Source organism: Setaria viridis, chromosome 5, assembly GCF_005286985.2.
Source record: "Setaria viridis chromosome 5, Setaria_viridis_v4.0, whole genome shotgun sequence".
NCBI lineage: Eukaryota > Viridiplantae > Streptophyta > Magnoliopsida > Poales > Poaceae > Setaria > Setaria viridis.
The window spans coordinates 20,598,769-20,624,328 of NC_048267.2; the positions used below are offsets into that span (position 1 = coordinate 20,598,769).

At 42.6% G+C, this 25,560-nt stretch overlaps 1 protein-coding gene and 1 pseudogene across 3 annotated transcripts; both read left to right on the forward strand.

Moving 5' to 3' along the window:
* Nucleotides 1-892: 892 nt before the first annotated feature.
* On the forward strand, nt 893-17,059 carry LOC140222825 (uncharacterized; annotated as a pseudogene).
* Nucleotides 17,060-21,330: 4,271 nt separating this feature from the next.
* On the forward strand, nt 21,331-25,263 carry LOC117857588 (uncharacterized). Of its 3 annotated transcripts, none has more exons than XM_034740338.2 (5): nt 21,331-22,610; nt 22,721-22,782; nt 23,026-23,997; nt 24,233-24,446; nt 24,846-25,263. In XM_034740338.2, the coding sequence occupies exons 1-4, from the start codon at nt 21,494-21,496 to the stop codon at nt 24,434-24,436; spliced, it is 2,355 nt and encodes a 784-aa protein (XP_034596229.1). In that variant the 5' UTR covers nt 21,331-21,493; the 3' UTR covers nt 24,437-24,446; nt 24,846-25,263. The 3 variants fall into 3 exon arrangements, with proteins under 3 accessions (XP_034596229.1, XP_034596228.1, XP_034596227.1); XM_034740337.2 differs by having other exon boundaries at nt 21,332-22,610; nt 24,871-25,263; XM_034740336.2 differs by having other exon boundaries at nt 21,332-22,610; nt 24,233-25,263.
* The last annotated feature ends 297 nt before the right edge of the window (nt 25,264-25,560 follow it).

The window sequence follows — 25,560 nt, forward strand, 5'->3', positions numbered from 1 at the left end:
TGACTTGGTCATCAGCCTGTGTGGGCTAGTCCGAGTCGAAGTCGAGTTTGAGCCGTAGTCGAACTCAGTGTTGTTGACGTTGAAATTTTGAATTTTCTCGACGAGATTCTCTGCTTCTTGATGAAGAAAGCTTTTGTTGAGACGCTTCTTTTCCTGGTTGCCGATGATGCAGCGTTGAAAGGATCCGGCGCTGTCAGCGATGCAAGACCAGGAGCCGAAGATGAAGGTTGTGCCCGCTTCAAAGGCAAAACCAGGCTTGATGATGACTGGCGCCATTGATCTCGCGCGGAGAAACTCAGTGACTGCCCCTACCTGGCATGCCAACTGTTGGTGTTTTAGACCAGCAACCCGCCTAGGGAGTACCCAAGGTGGTCTTTTGTGCGGTGGGTTCGTCGAGAATCAAGAAGTTGATGGTGATGCAAGGAACACAATATAGACAGGTTCGGGCCGCTAGATCGCGTAATACCCTATGTCCTGTGTGTTGATTGTATTGATCTTGTGTCGAGTTGTACTTGTTGTTTGGAGGAGGTCCTACCCGCCCTTATATAGTCAGGGGAGCAGGGTTACAGGGCAGATTGTGTACAAGTCCTAGTCGAGTACGTTATAGAGTCCTACTCTAACTTGGTAGAGTAGTTTCCTTTTGACCCGACGAGTCTTCAGGGAGTCCATGAAGCCTACGCGCCCTGCAAAATAGTCTTCATGTCCGAGTAGGTTTCGGGTACGTTCCTTTGAGTAGGTCCATACAAGTCTTCTAGTAGGCCCAGAGGTGCCTAGCCGACAATGGCGGCAGCGGAAGAGGAGGAGGAGGGGGCACTAGCGGTGGCGGTGGTGGAAAGCGGTGTGGGTAGAGGTGGTGGTAGAGGTAATAACGGAGGAGGAGGATAAAGATGCGATGGCGGTGGTGCTGGTGCCTGCGGTGATGGCGGATGAGGAGGTGGTGGCGGAGAGGGCCAAGAAGCGAGCTGCTAAGAAGAGAAGGCAGGTGGCTCTGGCGGCAATGGAGGAGAAGGAGGAAGTGGACTCGGAGATAGCCAAGAAGAAGAGGCAGGTGGACTTTGATGTTGACGCCAGTCGCGCAATTGTCGAACTCACGCCAAGGTCACCGGGGAACTCCTCTGAGGGGTCAACGTAGATTACTCCAACCTGGGGTTTTCTTTTGCATGTACATAGGTGTTCTTTTGTTTGTAAGATTAATGCATTGTTTCCTTTTGGATGGAAGATCAATCTAGTAGGGAAATCCCATGTTTTATAGTACAAAGATCAATCCCTTATTTTCTTGCTTTATTTGCGTTGTGGATGGGACATCAGCATGAATCAGTTCATCTTCCATGGTGCTTTAGTTTTCCTAAGTCATGATGGTAGATTATTGCATAAATAGAACATACAAATCTTGCTTGCATGGATGACAAAAGGATTAAGGTAGCATAAAAGTTCACATAACATCTTTGAATTATTTTTATATCAATAAGTTGTGCATAAATTGACTATCTTGCATAAACTCTTTTTTTCTTCGGTTCTCGTGTCTATCCTTTCCTCTCTCAACCTTTTTCTCTTCCTTGGTTCCTGTGTAGACATGGTTACTCAGACTTTAAACCAATTTCTGGTCTTCCCTCATTTTTTTGGGGACCTGGGGAGGTAGGTATAGAGGATAGAGTCGGCGGTGGGTGCGCCGAAGGCTTTGGGCTCACCGCTGGGGGAGAACACGACAATGATGATGTGGGCACCGAACTCCTTGGAGATGTCTTTTGCCATGCAAAAGAGTGTGTTGGTGCACTTTGAGAAGCTTCTCTAGCACTGAGCCATGCTTGTGGATTTGGGCATCAAGGACGAGCAACTCGTGGAAAGATGCGGGAAAGAGAGAGCAGATGCAACAAACAATAGGGGATATCCTTTGTGCCTTAAATAGGGAGCAGAGTATATAGGACTATCAGCTTATATAAGAAGATACAAAACGTAAGTTCCTCTTTTCTAAAATAATGAACAAACCATGACCATTCTTATTAGATCGCATTCTTAAGTACACATACATGATACATCCCCACGGGTCCACACTCGTACAATGGCACAGGCACACATGCGCACAACAACGAAACCATACATTTATTAAATACTAAACTGGTGCACTTTCACCAGGCACCGACAGGCTAAAACCACTAATCCAGACGATACAAATAAAGTCATCTTGTTACACGAAAGTGTCACAACACGCATATACAATGCATCGGACACAGACACGCGCAGTTGCTTTGTTCAAGATTGAAGTTTGACTTCTGCTCCTTTCTTTTGTAGGCTAAAATATTGAAAACAATCCTTGAGGTTGCAGTACCAAATTCTGGTCATCAAGATTTGCATTCAAATCCCTTCATTGATTATGTGGCCATGCAGCTAGCCTCAGGTACAAGATCAAGATCTAAAGTTTCTTTGGGAGGGCTACAAGAAGCTGCAATACTAAGATAAAAAGTTGTTGAATAGGAGTAAATGTTGAGTAACTTGAAGATGAAGCCACAAGCTTCAGATGTAAGAATGAAAATGAAGTCTAAGGACATTGAGAGTTTGAAGAAAGCAGTAAGACAAACTGAGTACCTCCATCAACTGTTAAACTTTGGATGGTAAGGTCGATGTGTTTTTTAGGCATCTGCTCAAGTCCTCCTAGCTGCTTACGTCAACTTTGTTCTTGGTCAGAGAGATATCATGTGTAGCGGTTTGTGATCTCTTATGGACAATGTGCTAGTGCTTGTTCTTTGGACATGAATAATAGTGTGTGAAGTATGATGAGAAATATTTATTTGTATATGTGGTATGTACGAATTATTTGTGATGTCAATTACGGAATTGATTTGTATGTAACATTAAATTAGATTATATTTTAATTAGGCCCTACCTCGGCTATACCCGAAAATAACTAGGCCAAAAAATTTGTGGGCTCGCCCCATCGACCCATTATTTTGTGGACCTAAACAAAGTTATTACGACAGCAAATGTTTGGCTAAATCCATTAAGAATTGGACCTAAACAAAGTTATGACATCAGTATATGTTGCGCTTGATCCAACTAGAATTGGATCTAAACCAAGTTATGATGATAACAATTATTGGGATCAGTCCAACAAGAATTGGGCCTCAACCAAGTTATGACAACAGCAATTATTAGGCTCAGTCCAACAAGAATTGGGCCTAATTCAATCTATGATGAAACAGTACGTCACAACTGTGATGCCACATTGGACTGTGGTCCAATGTGGCATGCTACGCAGGAGCCAGTTTATGACGTTTCCCTTGACGAATTTCCATTCATCATAATCTTAGTAATGCACCGAAATAAGGAACATCGCTAGTCGCGGTTTATGACGCTCGATTAATGATGAAGGGTTTTCGTCACTCGAGCATCATAAATTAAGGTTTATGATTGAAAAAACATGTTTATGACACTTTTGAGTTCATCGGAGACCAGAAGATTTCTTGTAGTGACTGTATGTCATTAGAGATGACAGACATTCATGTCCATCAACATTCAATCATTTTGGTAGAACTCTGACCCTTTCATTTTGGCGACACAATCAAGAAAGTTATTTTACTTGCAGGACAATCTTTTTGGCAAAGGTTGGCAAGTTGTGCAAAAATTTGAACATACGGACATGTATAATCTACCTGAAAAGGATGCTGACGTACACCAAGATGATTACTATTTTGATACAGAGCATGAAGTGCATGAAGGTGATGCTGATGATGACATGCACCATGACATGAGCAGGATGGAGAAGACAAGTCATTGAGGCTAATTTAGCAGACCTTATAAGAAACAAGAATTAAGTTAACACGTCTGAAAATAGTGGGGATGAAGATGACACCAACTTGCAATATTGTAGTGACAGTGACGACAATGGAAATGGTATAGATGATGAGTGCGAAGACAATGATGATCTATTGGAATTGCTCTAACCGTGTGTAGTTGTTGATGCCTGTTATTGGACATCCTAATAGTTATGGTGATGCTGCTACTGTGTGCATCTTGATTGTACTGAACTTCTATAACGATGATGATGTTGACTGATTTTCTATTATGCCTGCTGCGTGTTGAAATTTCTATTATAGTGGTGATGACTAAATTTCTTTAAATATTCTGTTGGGATACGAGGTAGGCTACATAAGCGCAAAATAAAAATTTTCTACCGCGTAAACTAGCAAAACTGTCGTATATGGATCACGGAATTACCAGTCGACGCACAAGTATGGAAGTTGTAGAATCGCGTCGAGGCAGCGAAGTCGATCAGCGTAGTCGAACACATCGACGTCGAGCAGCTCCTCAGCAGATCGTCCACGTACAGCGAGGTCCTCCTCGTGCTGCGGCTCGTCGGCGGCTCGTCGTGGCTCGTCAGCGGCTCGTCCAAGTGCTGCAGGTGCAACACCTCCAAGGTATCTACACGTGCAGGGAGGAAGCGTCGCAAGCCAGACTGCTAGGTCCACGAGTTGCAACAGGGTGAGGGCGTGGGAGGCGCGACAGTTATGCTTCGGCCAAAAGGTGTCAACCCTAGGGCGCCCCCACCCCTCTATTTATAGAGGTTCCTGATGGGCCTCTGGGTCCGAGGCCCATTAGTACTCCTAAACCTGATCCAATTCGGATCACATCCGAATTGGGCTTCCAACCCCTTAAGTGTGTGACCCTATAGGTTCGGATACGTATAAACATAGCCCGAGTATTCCTACTCAGCCCAATAGTTGGTAGCGACCTCTAGCAAGACGTGCCAACTCCTATACGCACACGAAGATCATATCAAACGAACCATCACAACATCACGTACATGCTATTCCCTTTGACTCATGATATTTGGTCTAGCTCCAAGCCGACCGCTCTTTCTCGATCTTGTGATTCGGAATCCCTTTGTAGGTTAACTCTTAACCTTATGTAGCATGGCCATGCATTTCCGGATCCGATCAATCGAGGGGCCTAGATATATCTCTCTCAATCAGAGAGGGGCTAATCCCATCTTGATTGACCATGCCTCACAGCATGCTTCTTGACAAACCCCAAAGCTACATTTTTAACTACCTTGTTATGGTGTAGCGTTTGATAGCCCCTAAGTAAGTCGATCCACATCTTGAGTACATGCGACAATCTCAGGTATGAGGACAAAGCGTACATGTTGTGTAAAGAGAGAACTACTTCTCGTGTTGGGTCTAGCACATGTCTCTACATGTGCCCACATTATTAGTTTGACATCTCCATATCCATGACTTGTGAAACATAGTCATCAACTAATACGTGTGCTAGTCTAATATTGATATGTATCCTCACATGAACTCCGACTAGGGACAACTTTAGAATAACCATACAAGTAAAGAGTTTCACATACAATTCACATAATTGCAAATCAATTCAAGTAGCCTTTAATGGATATTCAATGAACACAATATACAAATCATGGATACAATCAGATATCATCATCTCTATGATTTCCACTAGGGCATATCTCCAACAGTCTCCCACTTGCACTAGAGTCAATTTAGAAGATATCTAATACCCATAGCTCTTATGTGCGCATCATGCTTGGACTACGGTAGAGGTTTTGTCAACGGATCGGAAATATTCAGATCCGTGTGTATTTTGCATATCTTGATCTCACCGCGATTAATGAAGTCTCGAATGAGATAAAATCGCCGCATTATGTGTGTTGTTCTTTTGGTGGTTCCTTGGCTCCTTTGCTTGCGCAATTGCCCCATTGTTATCACAATAGAGATTCAATGGGTTGGATGCATTCGGAAACACACCAAGCTCGATAAGGAAGTTCCTTATCCAAACACCCTCCTTCGCGACTTCCGAAGCCGCGATATACTCAGCATCTGTTATAGAATCGGCCACCATCTCCTGCTTGGAACTCTTCCAACTAACAGCACCACCATTTATCGTAAACACAAATCCTAATTGTGATTTCGAATCATCTTTGTTAGTTTGGAAACTAGCGTCAGTTTAACCAGTTACAACGAGCTCCTCCTTACCTCCATAGATGAGGAACACATCTTTAGTCCTTCTAAAGTACTTAAGAATGTTTTTCACCATCATCTAGTGACTCTCACCTAGATCAGACTGGTATCTGCTTGCCATACTTAACACATATGAAACATCTGGGCGAGTACTTATCATTGCATACATGATAGATCCAATAGCCAAAGCATATGACACTCTACTCATATGATCCCGCTCATCAGCAGTTGAAGGACACTGAGTCTTGCTAAGGTGTACACCATGTGACATAGGCAAGAACCCTTTCTTCGCGTCTTCCATGCTGAACCTCTTCAACACTTTGTCAATGTAAGTATCTTAGCTTAATCCTATAAGCCTTCTCGATCTATCTCTATAGATCTTGATGCCCAGAATATATGCTGCTTCCCCTAAGTCCTTCATCGAAAAACCATTTTCATTGAAGTCTTTACGGACAAAAGCATAGGAATGTTATCTCCAATCAGCAATATGTCATCCACATATAAAATTAGAAATACTACAGAGCTCCCACTTTCCTTCTTGTAAACACAAGACTCTTCTTCGTTCTTGATGAAGCCAAACCCTTTGACCACTCCATTAAAATGAATGTTCCAACTCCTAGATGCTTGCTTCAACCCATAAATGGATTTCTGAAGTTTGCATACCTTTCCAGCATTGTTTGGATCGACAAAACCCTCGGGCTATATCATATACACGTCCTTTGTTAGGTTTCCATTCTGGAAAGCTATCTTGACATCCATCTGCTATATCTCATAATCGAAATATGCAGCTATAGCTAGAGAATCCGAATAGACTTAAGCATCACTACAAGCGAGAAGGTCTTGTCGTAGTCAACTCCTTGAAGTTGTCGAAAACCTTTTGCGACAAGTCATGCTTTACAGATGTGAACATTTCCATCTATATCTTTTTTCTTCTTATAGATCCACTTGCACTCTATGGCTTTAGCACCATCAGACGGGTCAACCAAGTTCCAAACTTGATTTTCTCCGATGGACTCTATTTCGGATTGCATGGCACTCTGCCATTTTTCAGAGTCTGGGTCCATCATCGCTTCTGCATATGTCGCAGGCTCATCATTGTCCAACAATAATATTTCCCGCTGTTTGCGGAGCCTTGCCAACCTTCGTGGTTGTGGTGGTGCTTCTCTTGTCGTGGGTATCTCAACTTGTTCTGCTACATTAGCATCACTCGTTGATTCTTGCCCGTTTGGCTCATCTTGAACTTCTTCAAGACGCACTGTCTTTCCACTCTTTTCCCCTTTGAGAAACTCTTTCTCTAGGAAAACCCCATTCCGAGCAATAAACACTTTGCCCTCTCGCCCGTTGTAGAAATAGTATCCTAAAGTTTCATTTTGGATATCCCACGAAAATGCCTTTATCCGACTTGGGTGTGATTTTGTCCGACTGAAGTCGCTTGACAAACACTTCACATCCCCAAATCTTTAGAAAAGACAAACTGGGAACCATTCTAGTCCACATCTCATATGGTGTCGTAACTACGGATTTAGATGGTACCCTATTAAGCGTGAAAGCTGTTGTTTCTAGAGAGAATCCCCAAAATAATAATGGTAGGTCTGCTGGCTCATCATTGATCGAACCATGTCCAATAAAGTTCGATTATGTCACTTCGATACGCCGTTTCTCTGCGGTGTTCCAGGTGGAGTAAGCTGTGGAACAATTCTGCAACTCTTCAAATGATTGCTATAATCGTGGCTCAAATACTCGCCTCCACGATCAGATCATAAGGCCTTAATTTTCTTGCCACGTTGATTCTCAACTTCATTCTGAAATTCCTTGAACTTTTCAAAGGTTTCGAACTTGTGCCTCATCAAGTAGATATAGCCATATCTACTGAAATTATCAGTAAAAGTTATGAAGTATTGGTACCCTCCTTTGGCTGTCGTGCTCATTGGTCCGCATACATTGGTATGTATGAGTTCCAACAAGTCTAATGCTCTCTCAGAAAAACCTATGAAAGGTGCCTTGGTCATCTTGCCTAGGAAGCAAGCCTCGCATGTCTCGTATGATTCAAAATCCAGCGAAGTTAAAAGTCCATCAGTATGGAGCTTCTTCATGCGTTTTTCACTTATATGACCCAAACGACAATGCCACATGTAGGTAGTACTCAAATCATTAGGCCGAGATCTTTTAGCACTTATGTTACAAACAGGTGAACCATCAAGATTTAAAACAAACAATCCATTAACAATGGGTGCAAAAGCCATTAACATATTATTCTTAGAGATCACACAACCATTGTTTTCACTCGCAAAAGAATAACCATCCTTCATCAAGCATGAAGGAGACAAAATGTTTTGACTTAAACTAGGAATGAAATAACAATTATTCAATTCCATAATAAATCCTGACGGGAGGTGGAGTTGCATCTTCACGACGGTCAACGCAGCAACTCTTGCATTATTGCCCAAACAGAAATCAACTTCTCCTCTTTCAACGCTTCTACTTCTTATCATTCCTTGCATCAAATTGCAATTATGAGCAACCGATCCGGTATCAAATACCCAAGAATTAATAATTCTATCACCGAGAAATATGTTGTCTATAATATTAATTACAAGCATACCTAAGGTGGAAGTACTCTTACTTCTGCCATTCTTCAATGAAGCTAGGTACAGCTTGCAATTTTTCTTCCAGTGACCGGGTTCATGACAATAAAAGCACTCTTTATCTGGAGCAGGTCCAGCTTTAACCTTGGGCGCTGGGTTTGGCTTGGACATTCCAGCCTTGCCCTTCTTCTTCCAAGAATTGCCCTTCTTCTTAAAGCTAGGCTTGTTCTATATAGCCATCACATGGCTGCTACTAGCGCTTTTCTTAATATCAACCTCTACTGTTTTAAGCATGCCACACAGTTCATTCAGATCCTTCTCCATCCCATGCATATGGTAGTTCGAGATGAAATTCCTATAGCTAGGTGGAAGAGACGAAAGAATGAAGTCAGTGGCCAACTCTTGGCCTATTGGGAAGCCCAGCTTCTTCAATTGCTGAGTGTAACCAACCATCTTGATTACGTGTGGTCCTACTACTGCGCCTTCTTCTAGCTTGCACTCTAGAAAGGCTTGGGACACATTGAACCTTTTCAGTCCTGGCCTGTGTCTGGAACATATCCTTGAGTACCACGATCATATCGTGCACCTCATGATTTGTTTCGAACTGCATCTGCAGCTCGGGTTCCATGCAAGCAAGCATAAGGCAGCTTACCTCAAGATTAGCATCAAATGCTTTCTTGTAAGCAGCCTTAACGGCAGCAGATGCATCATCAGCAGGTACTTCTGGTAATGGGGTGTCTAGAACATCTTCCTTTTTCGCAGCCCTGAGAACAATTCTCAGGTTACGGATCCAATCCGTATAGTTTGTTTCATTCAACTTGTCCTTCTCAAGGACCGAACGCAAAGCAAACAGTGTGGTGTTGCTAGGTGCCATTTAATCTACAACAAAAATAATGCAAAATACACTAATACAAACGTATCTGTGATAGAGCAAAGTCATTAAACTATTTACCAGAATCTACTCCCACTAAAATCAATATCCCTCTATTGATACTTAGTGATTCAGGATCCACAACTAACAAGTCTACTAGTGAGTTTTAGCATCACCCCTAGCAAACAAGGTAGATCGGTAAGCAACTCTTTGCTAATCATATCACATATGACTCCTGTTGTTGGGTGACATCTCCATGTTTCGGCGCCTAACCTTTATGCCCCAAGGTCCTTAACTATTAAGATAACCTTGTTAAGTAAACCAACCCTTATGCGTGTAAGTGTCCGACATAAACCCGTCTAGTCAAGGAAAACTAGTGGCACCCTAATTTCATAGACCCACCACTAATTGTACAAGACATAGGATAGTGCAAGTTTTCGTTGGGAGGGCATACAAACTTAAACTTTGTGAGGGATCGTTCTACTTCTAACATCACATTATGTAGGAAGTAAAACATAAAGAATAGCATTCACACAGTTGTGACATAGTATGACCCGTTTTCTTATGATGATCTCCATCTCCATAGAACATGTTCACCATGGTGATCTTCATCTCCATGTTCCATGTGCACCATCCTCCTGGTGATGAGTCCTCCAAGAATTAGAACATGCAATTACACCTAATAGCTAGTAATGTAGATTACATAGTTGCTTGGATCATCACAGATTAGTACGCAGACCATTAAATACATTAAGGTGACAACACATATGGCTCCAGCGATGTTGCTATACGTGCGACACGCAGGTTATGAATGAGTTACACACATGCATCACATACACAAGGGGCCATACCGATCACAAAATCATAGCATCCTACAAAATAGAGTTAGGCGTTCTAACGTTCAAAACTTTAGAGGCCCAAAACTCCATCTTTCAAGCCGAATTTGGGAAATCTAATTTCACTAAAACTGACAAAGTGAGTGAATTTCATGTGTAACTTTTTCTTCTGATCAATTTTCATATAAAATTTTCCTCGATCCGAGATTGTACCAAAAAGTTATGTCTGTTTTACCAAAGCATACGCATACGGCAAAAATTCCGACCCGGTAGTAGATCCAATCTACTATTGCGCATCACATGCACCTGGCGTATGAACCTGGGTTTCGATTTGATCAATCACATTGATCTTCGCTCACTGCAACTATCATTACATGTATCACTTAACTCCGATGGCGGAAATCCGACCGGTACGAGTATGTTGTTACACGACCATTGTAGGAAGAACACGAAACCAGGTCATAGATCAATCTGAAAACTCGCATATCTCCATATGCACACATCCCGAATCCATAACAAAATAGCTACAGCTCTGATACCACTGTTGGGATACGAGGTACGCTACACTAGCGCAAAACAAAAGTTTTCTACCGCATAAACTAGGAAACTGTCGTAGATGGATCACGGGATTACCACAAGACGCACAGGTGCAGAAGTTATAGAATCGCATCAGGGCAGCGAAGTTGATCAGCATAGTCGAACATGTCGACGTCGAGCAGCTCCTCAGCAGCTCGTCCACGTACAACTAGGTCCTCCTCGTGCCACGGCTCGTCGGTGGCTCATCGGCGGCTCGTCCAAGTGCTGCAGGTGGAACACCTCCAAGGTATCCACACGTGCAGAGAGGAAGCATCGCAAGCCGAACTGCTAAGTTCACGAGTTGCAATAGGGTGAGAGCGTGGGAGGCGCGGCGGCTATGCTTCAGCCAAAAGGTGTCAACCCTAGGGCGCCCCCACCCCTCTATTTATAGAGGTTCCTGACGGGCCTCTGGGTCCGAGGCCCATTAGTACTCCTAAACCTGATCCAATTCGGATCACATCCGAATTGGGCTTCCAACCCCTTAAGTGTGTGACCCTATAGGTTCGGATACGTATAAACATAGCCCGAGTATTCCTACTCAGCCCAATAGTTGGTAGCGACCTCTAGCAAGACGTGCCAACTCCTATACGCACACGAAGATCATATCAAACGAACCATCACAACATCACGTACATGCTATTCCCTTTGACTCATGATATTTGGTCTAGCTCCAAGCCGACCGCTCTTTCTCGATCTTGTGATTCGGAATCGCTTTGTAGGTTAACTCTTAACCTTATGTAGCATGGCCATGCATTTCCGGATCCGATCAATCGAGGGGCCTAGATATATCTCTCTCAATCAGAGAGGGGCTAATCCCATCTTGATTGACCATGCCTCACAGCATGCTTCTTGACAAACCCCAAAGCTACATTTTTAACTACCTTGTTATGGTGTAGCGTTTGATAGCCCCTAAGTAAGTCGATCCACATCTTGAGTACATGCGACAATCTCAGGTATGAGGACAAAGCGTACATGTTGTGTAAAGAGAGAACTACTTCTCGTGTTGGGTCTAGCACATGTCTCTACATGTACCCACATTATTAGTTTGACATCTCCATATCCATGACTTGTGAAACATAGTCATCAACTAATACGTGTGCTAGTCTAATATTCATATGTGTCTTCACATGAACTCCGACTGATGAGGACATCAACACCAATGATACATCCACACCTACACAAGTACCAGTTTCTGGTCCTATAACTCGCGCCTGTGCTCATCAACTTAATCATCAAGTAAGTTCACTCTTGAGTTCCTATCCATACTATCTAGACCATGGAGACGCGTGCACTCTTGTTTTGGTTAGGAATCATGGAGAAGACCGAAAGGGAAACGGACTCGCGCAGGCTGGATTCGGACTCCACGACAGTACCAATTTGTGATGGTCACCACGGTCGCATACGAACACGGATTGGGGCGTTCAAGTACTTCACAGATTTGTTATGAAGTCTATTTTCATATGGATCTGGACTCAAGTCTATATCTGGTCTGAGGAGGTCGCAATGACCAATTTACTACCGATAGGTTTTCTTATGCTGCGTCACCTTATTTTGGCCCAATGGGCCGTGTATCAAGTTGGGTCCACTAGGGACATGTCCTAGGGTTGGGGCACGACCCCAACACCCTCCTGGTCATCCTCCTAGGCATTAATAAGGATTAGAGTCGCCACAAACAGATTGAGTTTTGTTTAGATCAAGTTTAGCTCTCGCTCCTTGCTTGTAAGCGCGCGTGCTGGATCAGCCGCCCGTCTTGCTGTCTTCGGAACCCCACCGTATTGAGATTGAGTTGGAAACCTTCATCTTTATCTAGTAAATTTAGTACTTGTTATACTTGTTCTTGCTAGTTCTTCGATTGCTTGCAGGACGAGTGCCCTAGTGGCCGGGTGACGCGCTCCACAAGATCGCGGCAGCCATTGGAGGTGGTGTATCGGTTGCTAAGGCGCAGCTTGGAAGGCTGTAGTCGGGCCGTGAACGTCGTCTCCATCGACCAATCGAGTTATCCCACGCCTCTCATCGAAAGATTGGGAATCAACCCTAGCAGGTTCATATCAGTTGGTAATCAGAGCAAGGTTTATCAGTGAGAGACTTCTAGTTCTTTGCTGTTTTTAATTTCCTATAGTCCAGAAAAGGCCAAAAAAATTAGTAGCTTAGTTCTCCATAATCCCAAAAAACCCTTTGAGCCTTTTACTATTATTTCTTAGTTAGGGCTTATTGAATTAACGGTTGCATCGTCGTGTCAAGTTGCTGGTCTTAGCGTCTAGTCGTTTAGAGTTTCGAGTTCTTGTCACGTTTGTGTCACCATCGCAGATTTGAGTTTATTTGTTTCTCTCCACAAATCAGATTGGATTTTCCAAATTCCTTTGTTTTGTTTACCACTATTAACCAAACCACATCCTTGGAGGTTTCATCCACGTCCATACTTCCATCTCCAAAAAGGAAATCCCACAAATTCAAATCAGAATTCAATTCGGAGTCCTGTTTTATCCTGAAAGAAAAGCACCATTTTTCCATTATCAGGAGTCCGAATAGGGAGTTTGAATACAATCTGGAAACCTGAACTTATCCTCTTTCCAACGGATCTGTCCTTGGTCCCAAATTCTTTTTGAGCACTTCGGAATCACCCTGGAGATTTGCGTATCTGCTGGATTTGCAAGACAGCCACTTGTTTGACTTTGCTACTGAATCACCCTTCCCAAGGAAATATTTAATTGCTGTAAGTAGCTTGTTATCTCTTGTTGCAAAATTTGAGCTCTGTGCTACTTGAAAAAAAAAGAAAAGAAAAACAGAAAGAAAGAAAGAAAGAAAGAAAGAAAAGAAAAACAGAAAGAAAGAAAGAAAGAAAAGAACGATAAAGAAGAAGAGAAGGGTTTTTCTTTTGTTGTTTTTCCTCTCCTTGTGATCCTTCCTTGCTGCAGCTTAGTGACTTCATTTGTGTCCAGGCTCGCGTCTCTAGCATGTACTAGCCTAGGACCAGCACAATAACGTCGTTGAGCGTTTGTTCAATTTGCTTGCAACTAACGTGGTTCTAGTACTTCCTTGCTTCAGCCCACCTATAGCTCCATATATTTCGACTACAGCTTGACAGGTCCTGTTGTTGCGGCACCGATACACTTCATTCCACGGTTGCAGACTTGTTGGTAGCCGTCCCTCCTGTTGAGCAAGGTAAGAATTGGTAAGAGCTTGTGTAACGGGTTGAGAGTGAGCGCCTTGCAGTAGCTACATCCTAATAGCTGTAGGGTTTTTATTTCTTCACCTATTTTCTTGTTTCCTTTGTTTGTCTAACCATGACAGGATCAGAGGATAGTCAGAATATGCCACATTCTCCCCGCACCAAGGGCATCATACAACATTTTGAAAAGCTAGTGAAGGGCACGTCGAGGGGCTCGATGATGGTTTGCAGGTGATGAATGAGAAGATTGGGCAGTTGGAGGCCACGCAGCTTGCCACCAACACCAAGCTTACAGGGCTGGAGACATCAGTCGCTCGTATTGACAAAAGCCTTGCTGCTATTTTGAGGCGCTTTGATGAGATGCACGCCAAAACCACTAATGGACATGATGGAGATAACAACAAGGATGAGCGTGTCAAGGACAATTGGGATGCTGATACTGAACAAGATGACCCAGATGCTCATGATCGCCGACGACTACGCAATAATCGCAGAGGTATGGGTGGTTATCGACGACGCGAGGTACATAATAATGATGATGCTTTCAGTAAGATAAAATTTAAGATACCTCCTTTTGATGGTAAATATGATCCTGATGCGTATATTACTTGGGAAATTGCTGTTGATCAAAAGTTTGCATGTCATGAGTTTCCTGAAAATACACGTGTTAGGGCTGCTACTAGTGAGTTCACTGATTTTGCTTCTGTTTGGTGGATAGAACATGGCAAGAAAAATCCTAATAACATGCCACAAACATGGGATGCTTTGAAACGGGTCATGCGAGCTAGATTTGTTCCTTCTTATTATGCACGTGATCTTTTAAATAGATTGCAACAATTGAGACAGGGTGCTAAAAGTGTACAAGAATATTATCAGGAGTTACAAATGGGTATGCTGCGTTGTAACTTAGAGGAGGGTGAGGAACCTGCTATGGCTAGATTTTTGGGTGGTTTAAACCGTGAAATTCAGGACATCCTTGCTTATAAAGATTATACTAACGTAACCCGTTTGTTTCATCTTGCTTGTAAAGCTAAAAGGGAAGTGCAAGGGCGACGTGCTAGTACCAAGACTAATATTTCTGCAGGAAAATCTACATCATGGCAGCCGCGTACGACTACTTCTTTGACCGGACGTGCACCTCCACCCGCTCACTCTCCGAGTCGGCCGGCACCACCATCTCTGTCCAGCGACAAGCAACGTGCTCCTCCCACAAATTCAGCAACCAAGACTGCCCAGAAACCAGCCACTAGTACCACTTCAGTTGCATCCACGGGTAGAACAAGAGATGTTCAGTGCCATCGATGCAAGGGCTTTGGACACGTGCAGCGTGACTGTCCTAGCAAGCGTGTTTTGGTGGTCAAAGAAGATGGTGGGTATTCCTCTGCTAGTGATTTTGATGAAGATACACTTGGTTTACTTGCTGCTCACCATGCAGGTAGTGAGGAACAACCAGAAGAAGAGATTGGTGCAGAGGATGCAGATCATTATGAGAGCCTCATTGTGCAGTGTGTGCTTAGCACACAAATGGAGAAGGCGGAGCAAAATCAGCAGCATACACTGTTCCAAACAAAGTGTGTCATTAAAGAGTGTTCGTGCCGTTTGATAATTGATGGGGGTAGCTGCAACAACTTGGCTAGAAGCGATATGGTGGAGAAGCTTGCACTTACAACCAAACCGCACCCACATCCATATCATATTTGATGGCTCAACAATAGCGGTAAGGTTAAGATAACGAGACTGGTGCAAATTAATTTTGCTATTGGATCATATCATGACGTTGTTGAATGTGATGTTGTGCCTATGGAAGCTTGTCATATTCTGCTAGGTAGACCATGGCAATTTGATACGGATTGTATGCATCACGGTAGATCAAATCAGTATTCTCTCATACACCATGATAAGAAAATTGTTTTGCTTCCTATGTCTCCTGAAGCTATTGTACGTGATGATGTTGCTAAAGCTAAGAAAACTAAAACCGAGAGCGAAAAAAATATCAAATCTATTAGTAGTAAGAAAGATGAGATCAGATTGAAAGGACATTGCTTGCTTACTACTAAATCTGATATTAATGAATTGGTTGCTTCCACTTCTGTTGCCTATGCTTTGGTATGCAAGGATGCTTTGATTTCGGTTCACGACATGCAGCATTCTTTGCCTCCTGTTGTTGCTAACATTTTGCAGGAGTATGCTGATGTGTTTCCAAGTGAGATCCCCGCGGGGCTGCCACCGATACGAGGGATTGAGCACCAAATTGATCTTATTCCTGGTGCATCTTTGCCAAACCGTGCGCCATACAGGACAAATCCGGAAGAAACGAAAGAAATTCAGCGACAAGTGCAAGAACTACTCGACAAAGGTTATGTGCGTGAGTCTCTTAGTCCTTGTGCTGTTCCGGTTATTTTAGTGCCTAAGAAAGATGGAACATGGCGTATGTGTGTTGACTGTAGAGCTATCAATAATATCACCATTCGATATCGACACTCTATTCCACGATTGGATGACATCCTTGATGAACTTAGTGGTGCTGTTGTGTTTTTCAAAGTTGATTTGCGTAGTGGGTACCACCAGATTCGTATGAAATTAGGAGATGAATGGAAAATTGCTTTTAAAACTAAATTTGATTTATATGAGTGGTTAGTCATGCCTTTTGGGTTAACAAATGCACCTAGTACTTTCATGAGATTAATGAACGAGGTTCTTCGTGCCTTGATTGGAAAATTTGTTGTGGTCTATTTTGATGATATATTGATTTATAGCAAATCTATGGATGACCACCTTGATTACTTACGTGCTATTTTTAATGCTTTACGAGATGCGCGTTTATTTGGTAACCTTGAGAAGTGCACCTTTTGCACCGATCGAGTGTCTTTTCTTGGTTATGTTGTGACTCCATAGGGAATTGAGGTTGATCAAGCTAAGGTAGAAGCTATACAGGGATGGCCTGTACCGAAGACTATCACGCAAGTGCGAAGTTTCCTAGGACTTGCTGGTTTCTATCGCCGTTTTGTGAAGGACTTCAGCACCATTGCTGCACCATTGAATGAGCTCACGAAGAAGGGAGTGCCTTTTAGTTGGGGCAAAGTACAAGAAAACTCCTTCAACATGCTGAAAGATAAGTTGACACATTCACCCCTCCTCCAACTCCCTGATTTTAATAAGACTTTTGAGCTTGAATGTGATGCTAGTGGAATTGGATTGGGTGGTGTTTTGTTATAAGAAGGCAAACCTGTTGCATATTTTAGTGAAAAATTGAGCGGGCCTGTTCTAAATTATTCTACTTATGATAAGGAATTGTATGCTCTTGTTCGCACATTAGAAACATGGCAGCATTATTTGTGGCCCAAAGAATTTGTTATTCATTCTGATCATGAATCTTTGAAACATATTCGTAGTCAAGGACATCTGAACCGTAGACATGCTAAGTAGGTTGAATTTATTGAATCTTTTCCTTATGTTATTAAGCACAAGAAAGGGAAAGAGATGTTATTGCTGATGCTTTGTTTAGGAGATATACTTTGCTGAATCAACTTGATTACAAAATCTTTGGATTAGAAACAATTAAAGACCAATATGTTAATGATGCTGATTTTAAAGATGTGTTGCTGCATTGCAAAGATGGAAAAGGATGGAACAAATTCATCGTTAGTGATGGGTTTGTGTTTAGAGCTAACAAGCTATGCATTCCACCTAACTCCGTTCGTTTGTTATTGCTACAGGAAGCGCATGGAGGTGGCTTGATGGGGTATTTTGGAGTGAAGAAAATGGAGGACATCCTTGCTGGTCATTTCTTTTGGCCAAAGATGAGAAGAGATGTGGAGAGGTTTGTTGCTCGTTGCACGACTTGCCAAAAGGCTAAGTCATGATTAAATCCACACGGTTTGTATTTGCCTCTACCTATTCCTAGTGCTCCTTGGGAAGATATTTTTATGGATTTTGTGTTGGGTTTGCCAAGGACTAGGAAGGGCCGTGATAGTGTGTTTGTGGTTGTTGATAGATTTTCTAAAATAGCACATTTCATACCATGTCATAAAACTAATGATGCTACTCATATTGCTGATTTGTTCTTTCGAGAAATTGTTCGTTTGCATGGTGTGCCCAACACCATTGTTTCTGATCGTGATGCTAAATTTCTTAGTCATTTTTGGAAGACTTTATGGGGAAAACTAGGAACTAAGCTTTTATTTTCTACTACATGTCATCCCCAAACTGAGGGTCAAACTGAAGTTGTCAATAGAACTTTGTCTACTATGTTACGGGCTGTTTTAAAGAAGAACATTAAGATGTGGGAAGATTGTTTGCTGCACATTGAATTTGCTTATAATCGTTCGCTGCATTCTACTACAAAGATGTGCCCATTTCAGATTGTATATGGTTTCTTGCCTCGTGCTCCTATTGATTTGATGCCTTTGCCATCTTCTGAAAAATTAAATTTTGATGCTACTAAGCGTGCTGAATTTATGTTAAAACTGCATGAAACAACTAAAGAAAACATAGAGCGTATGAATGCTAAATATAAGTTTGCCGGTGATAAAGGTAGAAAGGAACTAATATTTGAACTTGGCGACTTAGTTTGGTTGCACTTGAGAAAGGATAGGTTTCCTGAATTGCGAAAGTCTAAATTGATGCCTCGGGCTGATGGACCCTTTAAAGTGTTGGAGAAAGTTAATGATAATGCATATAAGCTCGATCTGCCTGCCAATTTTGGGGTTAGTCCCACATTTAACATTGCAGATTTGAAGCCATATTTGGGAGAAGAAGAAGAGCTTGAGTCGAGGACGACTCAAATGCAAGAAGGGGAGGATGATGAGGACATCAACACCAACGATACATCCACACCTACACAAGTACCAGTTTCTGGTCCTATAACTCGCGCCCGTGCTCATCAACTTAATCATCAAGTAAGTTCACTCTTGAGTTCCTGTCCATACTATTTAGACCATGGAGACGCGTGCACTCTTGTTTTGGTTAGGAATCATGGAGAAGACCGAAAGGGAAACAGACTCGCGCAAGCTGGATTCGGACTCCAGGACAGTACCAACTTGTGATGGTCACCACGGTCGCATATGGACACGGATTGGGGCGTAAGTACTTCACAGATTCGTTATGAAGTCTATTTTCATATGGATCTGGACTCAAGTCTATATCTGGTCTGAGGCGGTCGCAATGACCAATTTACTACCGATAGGTTTTCTGGTGCTGCGTCACCTTATTTTGGCCCAATGGGCCGTGTATCAAGTTGGGTCCATTAGGGACATATCCTAGGGTTGGGGCACAATATATAAATCATGGATACAATCAGATATAATTATCTCTATGATTACCACTAGGGCATATCTCCAACATATTCCTGCTATGTTGAATTATCAGTTATGGTGGTAATGACTGAATTAGTTTGCTTACACTGACGCACGTACTATTCCTCATAATTTTCGTAGTGGCTGAGGGCTGCCGCCTATAATCTATGATGAATCATAGATTTTTTTCTATCATAGATAAGGTATGTTCAATGACGAAATTCTAAGACGTCACGCGGAACGTTATGGATGCTACTATTTCTACAAGTGAGAGTAGTATTTAATTGACCTTAGGAGTATTTTCTAATTGAGAATAAGAGTGCTTTCCAACTGACAGAAGGAGTATTTTTTTCAAATTTGAGGAGTAAATTTCAAATTTAATAAGAACTTACATGCCTGCTTGTTTAGTTGATAATAAGAAATTTGATCAGAAATTAGATGCTTTCTTGTTTAGTTATAATGTACACCCGCGCATACGTGAACAAGAGCATGCAAGGAATCAAGCTGCAATTTGGGACAACAATAATTATTTGAAGTACATGGCCATGACAGGTGAAATAGCATCTAAGAAATTAAAGTACGTCTTGTCACAACAATGTTTTTTTTGGCACATATAGTTTAGCGCTAATATCCTTATTTGCTAAATTTTTTAAAAATACAATACCATACGAGCGTCTGTTAAGATCCAAAACATTTTATCATCACGTTCGTCCTCCCGTATAATTCATGTGGTGCAATCGTAAATGGGTTGAATGAGATAACTATGATGATGTACTTGGGTCTGCCACTGGGTATCCATACCCTCTTCCTAAATCCACACAAATTTCAAGGGGGGAGTATGGCTGAAAATTATATACCCATTAAAAATTGGGAGGGTATGGCATGGGGAGGTTACAATTAATCAATTGGATATATATATATATATAATATAAATTTAATTATCCATTGGATACGGGTGGAATTTGGGAGGGTTACGTGACACCCGATCCAATTTGGATATGGACCGGTAGTGGCCCATGAGCGCAGGTGCGCATGTTTAGTACCATGTTGAGCAAGGGCGAAATCAACTTATAAGACTTTATCTACCAGCCGTAATACCTTCGGGTTAATCCTTTTACACGAAGTAAGGACGAAAGTATAAGCATGATGCTATGTGTATGTGTGCCCACCCTCGGAAGGGCTGGACAATGCGGCTTTAGAGGACGTAATGCGTCTTTGGAGGACGGGGTATTACATGTAAGGAGTGGATAATTATTATTTAAATTTGAGTGTGAATAAGAGTGGGTTTACCGGTACCCTCCCAGTGGCAACCTACCTATGATGTATGTATTTTAAATTTTTCATTATGGGTAATTTTTTATCGTACAACAGTAAATATCACTAAATATGGTATCTACATCAATGGCAGATGTACCTTCACTTATTTTATTTGGCACACTATGTTTTACCTTTTATGTGTGATGTTAAGCTGTTGGTTTTAAATTTCTTTAATCTCAATATGAAGTTATATAAAATTCTTATTTATATATGTTTTGGTTATTCAGTAAACCTCAGAAATAAAAATTAGTTTGATCGTTTGATAGAACTAAATATGAATTAATTATATAAGTTAATGGTTAATTAATGAGTAAACGTGATCAACTCATGTGATGTCATGGCTGATTAATGAGTAAACATGATCAGCTTATGTGATGCTATAGTAAATATGAGCTAATTTTGGACTAGTTAGAATCAATAGATTCTACCTCGTGAATTAGCTGACTTATACAATTAGTTTTGCAATGAGTCTATATTTAGTCTTCCTAATTAACATCCCAACATTGGATTATTTTTTAGTTAAACAGGACCTTAATCTAAAATTATTATATTTTTAAAAGTACGAGTGTTCCGGGTACATATACATATTTGCTATAAATAGTAATTATTGGAATGCAATTTTTACTGTTTTTTTTTAAATACGTGGTGCATCGCGCTGAGTTAAAAAAAAAATCTGTCGACAAGCGAACATCTCTCCGACTCGAAATCTCCATTCGCATCTGGACTTCGATCCGTTTCTTTTGTTCATCCGGTGGTAGAGCGACGGGAGGAAGCCTCGCACGTCCGCTGCTCCTTCCCGGTGGTCTGGCGCTACGCCTCGACCCGCCCATCCACGGATCCACCCACCACCGACGCCTCTCCAGGTCGATGGCGGCACAGCTCACCAATGGTGGTGGCGGCCCCACCACCACCACTTCCCTCGCCGACGACCTCCACGCCGTAGCCGAGATCCTGCTCCGCCTCCCATCGCCGGCCGCCCTCGTACGCGCCGCGCTCGCCTCGAGGCGTTGGCGCCAGGTCGCCTCCTCCCCGGGGTTCCTCCGCAGGTACCGCTCCCGCCACGCCTCGTCGCCCCTGCTTGGCCTCTACGTCCCCCGCGCGCACGCTGGGCTCCCCTCTTTCCAGCTTGCGGATTCGGTCCGATCTGACCGCGCCCTCGCCAAATTTGTGCGCGCGGGCGATTTCAATCTCACCGGCCTCGGGAGCCATCCGGAGTGGCGCCTCCTTGACTGCCACAGCAACCGCCTCCTCCTCTCCAGAGGCGAATCACGCGCCGTGTACGACCCCGTGTCTGGCCGTGAGCCACTATGGCTTCCGCAAAATAGCCCCCTCGAAGGCACCTTCATTTCTGAATGTTTGTTGCAAGGCCATAGCGACGATGCGACATCGTTCCGTGTGGTCTCCCTGCAGCATCGTGGCCGTGACCAGATGGTGCGAGCTGCCGAGTACGACTCATGTACTCGCCAGTGGCATCGCCATCAGTGGGTGAAGAACATCAAAAGACCTCAACATGACCAGGCGATGCACTCTGATAGGCTCATCTTTTGGAGATATGAAGACGCTTCATTGCTCTTGCTTGACATGGCAACTGTGGAATTCTCCATCCTTGGACTCCCCTTCACCTTCTTCCAACCGTCAATGTATGCCATAGGAGACACCGACGATGGTGTGTGCTGCCTTGTGGGCCTTGTTGGCAGCATTAACAACCTCCATTTGCAAGTGTGGCTGCTAAAGGAGGATGGTGCTGTCAAGACGTGGGAGCCAGAGAAGAAAGTTCCAGTGAGCCAAGTGCTTGGCAGGGATGCCCAATTGCATCAAGTCCATGTCGTAACCAATGGACTAGCTCTTCTATGCTGGGATCGGTGCCACCAATTCGCCATCAATCTGAGGAAAATGTGTATCAATGCTGAATTTGAGTGCAGTGCTCTTGGTTATCCTTTGCAAATGCCATGGCCACCTGCTGTGTTGGTGGAAACTGGTAGTGGTAAGTGATCCACACTTGACGCTTTAGATAGATCTTCAACAGAAAAGTATGAGTGAACTACACCTTTTGGTTACTACTTACACTGGTCAATTGTGGTAACTTTTCTGCAGAGACTATTAATTATCTTGTGGATGTTGTAACACAAAATCTTTTGGTAATCGAGGAAACTGAGGTATTTATGAATTTTTAACAAACTTCCATTTCTATCAAAAGATATTCCAACTTGTTGTGTCCCAGCCGTACATGAATATTCCCTGGGCACCTTTGTTCAGTCAAATTCGTTATATAGCATTGTACTTTGTATTGCCATTTAAATTTATCAATTCTTGGCCACTAAGATTAAATGCTGCTGCATCCATTCTTGCAAAACTTTGTTTTTAATAATTCTTACAATTGTTCCTTATTTATTTGTTAGATGAATATGATGGTTGGTGTGCAATGTGACAAGATGGTTCGCAGAAGCAAGAAAATTCCTATTAGCAAGCTAGGTCATGTTGGTGACATCATCCACTATAATCAAATGGTCATCCATGGCTGTGAGATGGTTCAAGGTATTCAGAAGACTCATGGTAATGACACTACTGAGTCGGTGATACGAACTAAATCAAGATGTGGTAGCGAGATGGCTTCTAGTGATCATGGTGGTCAGATGATCAACTGTAATCAAACTGTCATCTATGATAGTGAGATGGTTCAAGGTATTGAGAGGAATCATGATAATGGCACTGCTGAGATGACACCACCTACCCCATCAAGATGCAGCAATGAGATGGATCACAGTGATCAGATGATCCACTGCAACCAAATGGTTATTGAGGGCCGTGAGATGGTTCAAGGTATTGAAGCTACTCATGGTACTTACACTGTTGAGGCAGCGCCTACCTCATCAAGACATGGCTGCGAAATAGTCCCTGGTAGCAGGATGGATCATGGTTGCTCAGTTATCCGCTGTAACCAAATGGCCATCCATGACAGGCAGATGGCTCAAGGTATTGAGATGCCTCATGGTAATGACACTGCGGAGGCAGCACCAGACGCACCACCAACCACAGCAAGACGTCGGAGAAAGAACTCCATCATCTGGGAGCATTTCACTACTGAAACTGATTCTGATGGATGCACACGAGCATGCTGTAATTATTGCAAGAGAATCTTTGCCTGCTCCAAAACAGCAGGCACTAGCCATCTAAAAAGGCACATTACCCTGGGTTCGTGTCCTGTGATGAAAGGTCAAGTGCTTCCTTTATCAGGAAGGACAGGAAATCATGGCAGCGGTGCTGTGGAGAAACCTTCCAAGAGGCTATGCTTATATGCTGGCCCTGGAAACGATGCATTTAATCAAAACAGTAATACATCGTATCTGGGGAACATAGACATTCTGACTGAGGTATTTAAGATTTTTCCCAATTTTTATTTCTGTTTAAAACAATGCAGCTGTGCATTTTGCAACCACAGGAGTCAGGAGGTAGTTTGCCTCTATTATTTGTTCTGTTACATTTTCTTATTTAGCAATTGTATTTTATAACGTTTGACTCTTGGTCATTTTGTATGGAAAAGTGCACCTTAAACTATTGCCTCGGTCTATTTTTCTTTTGTCTGATCTAAAACCATTCATTTTGCAGCCTCTAACTACAAAACAAGGAAATGAATACTCAATATCAAAATGCTTAAAAGTTTTACATGACATGGATGATATGTCAGATGAGATCAAGCATCTTGCCTATCATGTTCTCAAGGATGCAACAAATCGAGAGATATTTATGAGCTATGAATCAAGACTTCGTGGTTTGTGGTTGAAGAAGGAAGTTAACAAACTTGGAATATGACTGACTTCATGTAAGTCTTGCTGTATCTGCCCTCTACCCTCTTTGTTGTTTGCGTTTGTTCAAGGTTGAATACTTTTGTTTCAAAATTGCAAATTTTTTTTTGGAGTAATGTGTAATGAGCTTGTTATATACCAAAGTGCTTGTAATGGCCTGAACTCCATCATCATTCTTGGTGCTTGGTCAATTTGGAACCATTGAAATCGATGTGTTTTTGACGGGATTTATCCAAGCCTAAATGGAGTTCTGTCAATTGTCAGAGAAGAGATGCATCTGTTGACTTTTGCTGGAGCTAGAGGAGTTTCTCATCTCCTCGCCCTGGCATCTTATCTTAGTGCTAGTTAGGGTCTGGTATTTCCCTCTGGTAACAGGTGATTAGTTCTTTTGTAAGATGAGGGTTTTTTCTGCTCAGGTTTTTTCCCTCTGGTTTTTTGCAGAAGACCTACCAGCTCAGGCAAAAGAGGAGCTGTGTGGGGGTCTGGGGGAGGAGGAAGCCCGCCGTTGCAAACTGTCTTAGTAGTACCAAGTGTGTCCCTGAGAAAGTTACTTGCAATGGGAGTGTGAGAGCTAGTTTTTTGGGTTGTTCTTTGTAAACCGATGGCTCGGTCCATGGTAAAACTGTACTGTAAACCGATCAGACGGTCTTTTGCTTTTGCTTAAGACGGGGTCAAGGCCCTAAAACTCTAAAAAAATGCAGGACGAAGTAAGGTCTTGAAGTAGTACTAGTGGTGGCTGTATTTTCAAGTCAAAGTAGCCTGTATGATAATGGTTACTTCAGAACTTGTTACTTATGGTGTAGTGTTATTATAACACGGGCTGTAATTTGGTCATTCTCTAGCTTGATTTCTGAAGTAGGCACGACCTGATTCCTTATAATCAATGGAATACCATTTGACTATTGGTAGTTTAGAATGCAAAGTCCACGGTAAACTATGGCTAACTCTAAAACTGCAAAGTAAACAAATACTCCATATCAGGATGCATTGAGGTGTTTAATTCGATGGATGTGTCAGGTTAGAAGCTTCTAGTATTTGATGCTATCCAGAATTCAAATATCGAGTGGATGTTATGTGCTGTGAATCCAGACGACGTGATATGTGGACTGTGGTTGAAGGAAATTGACAAAC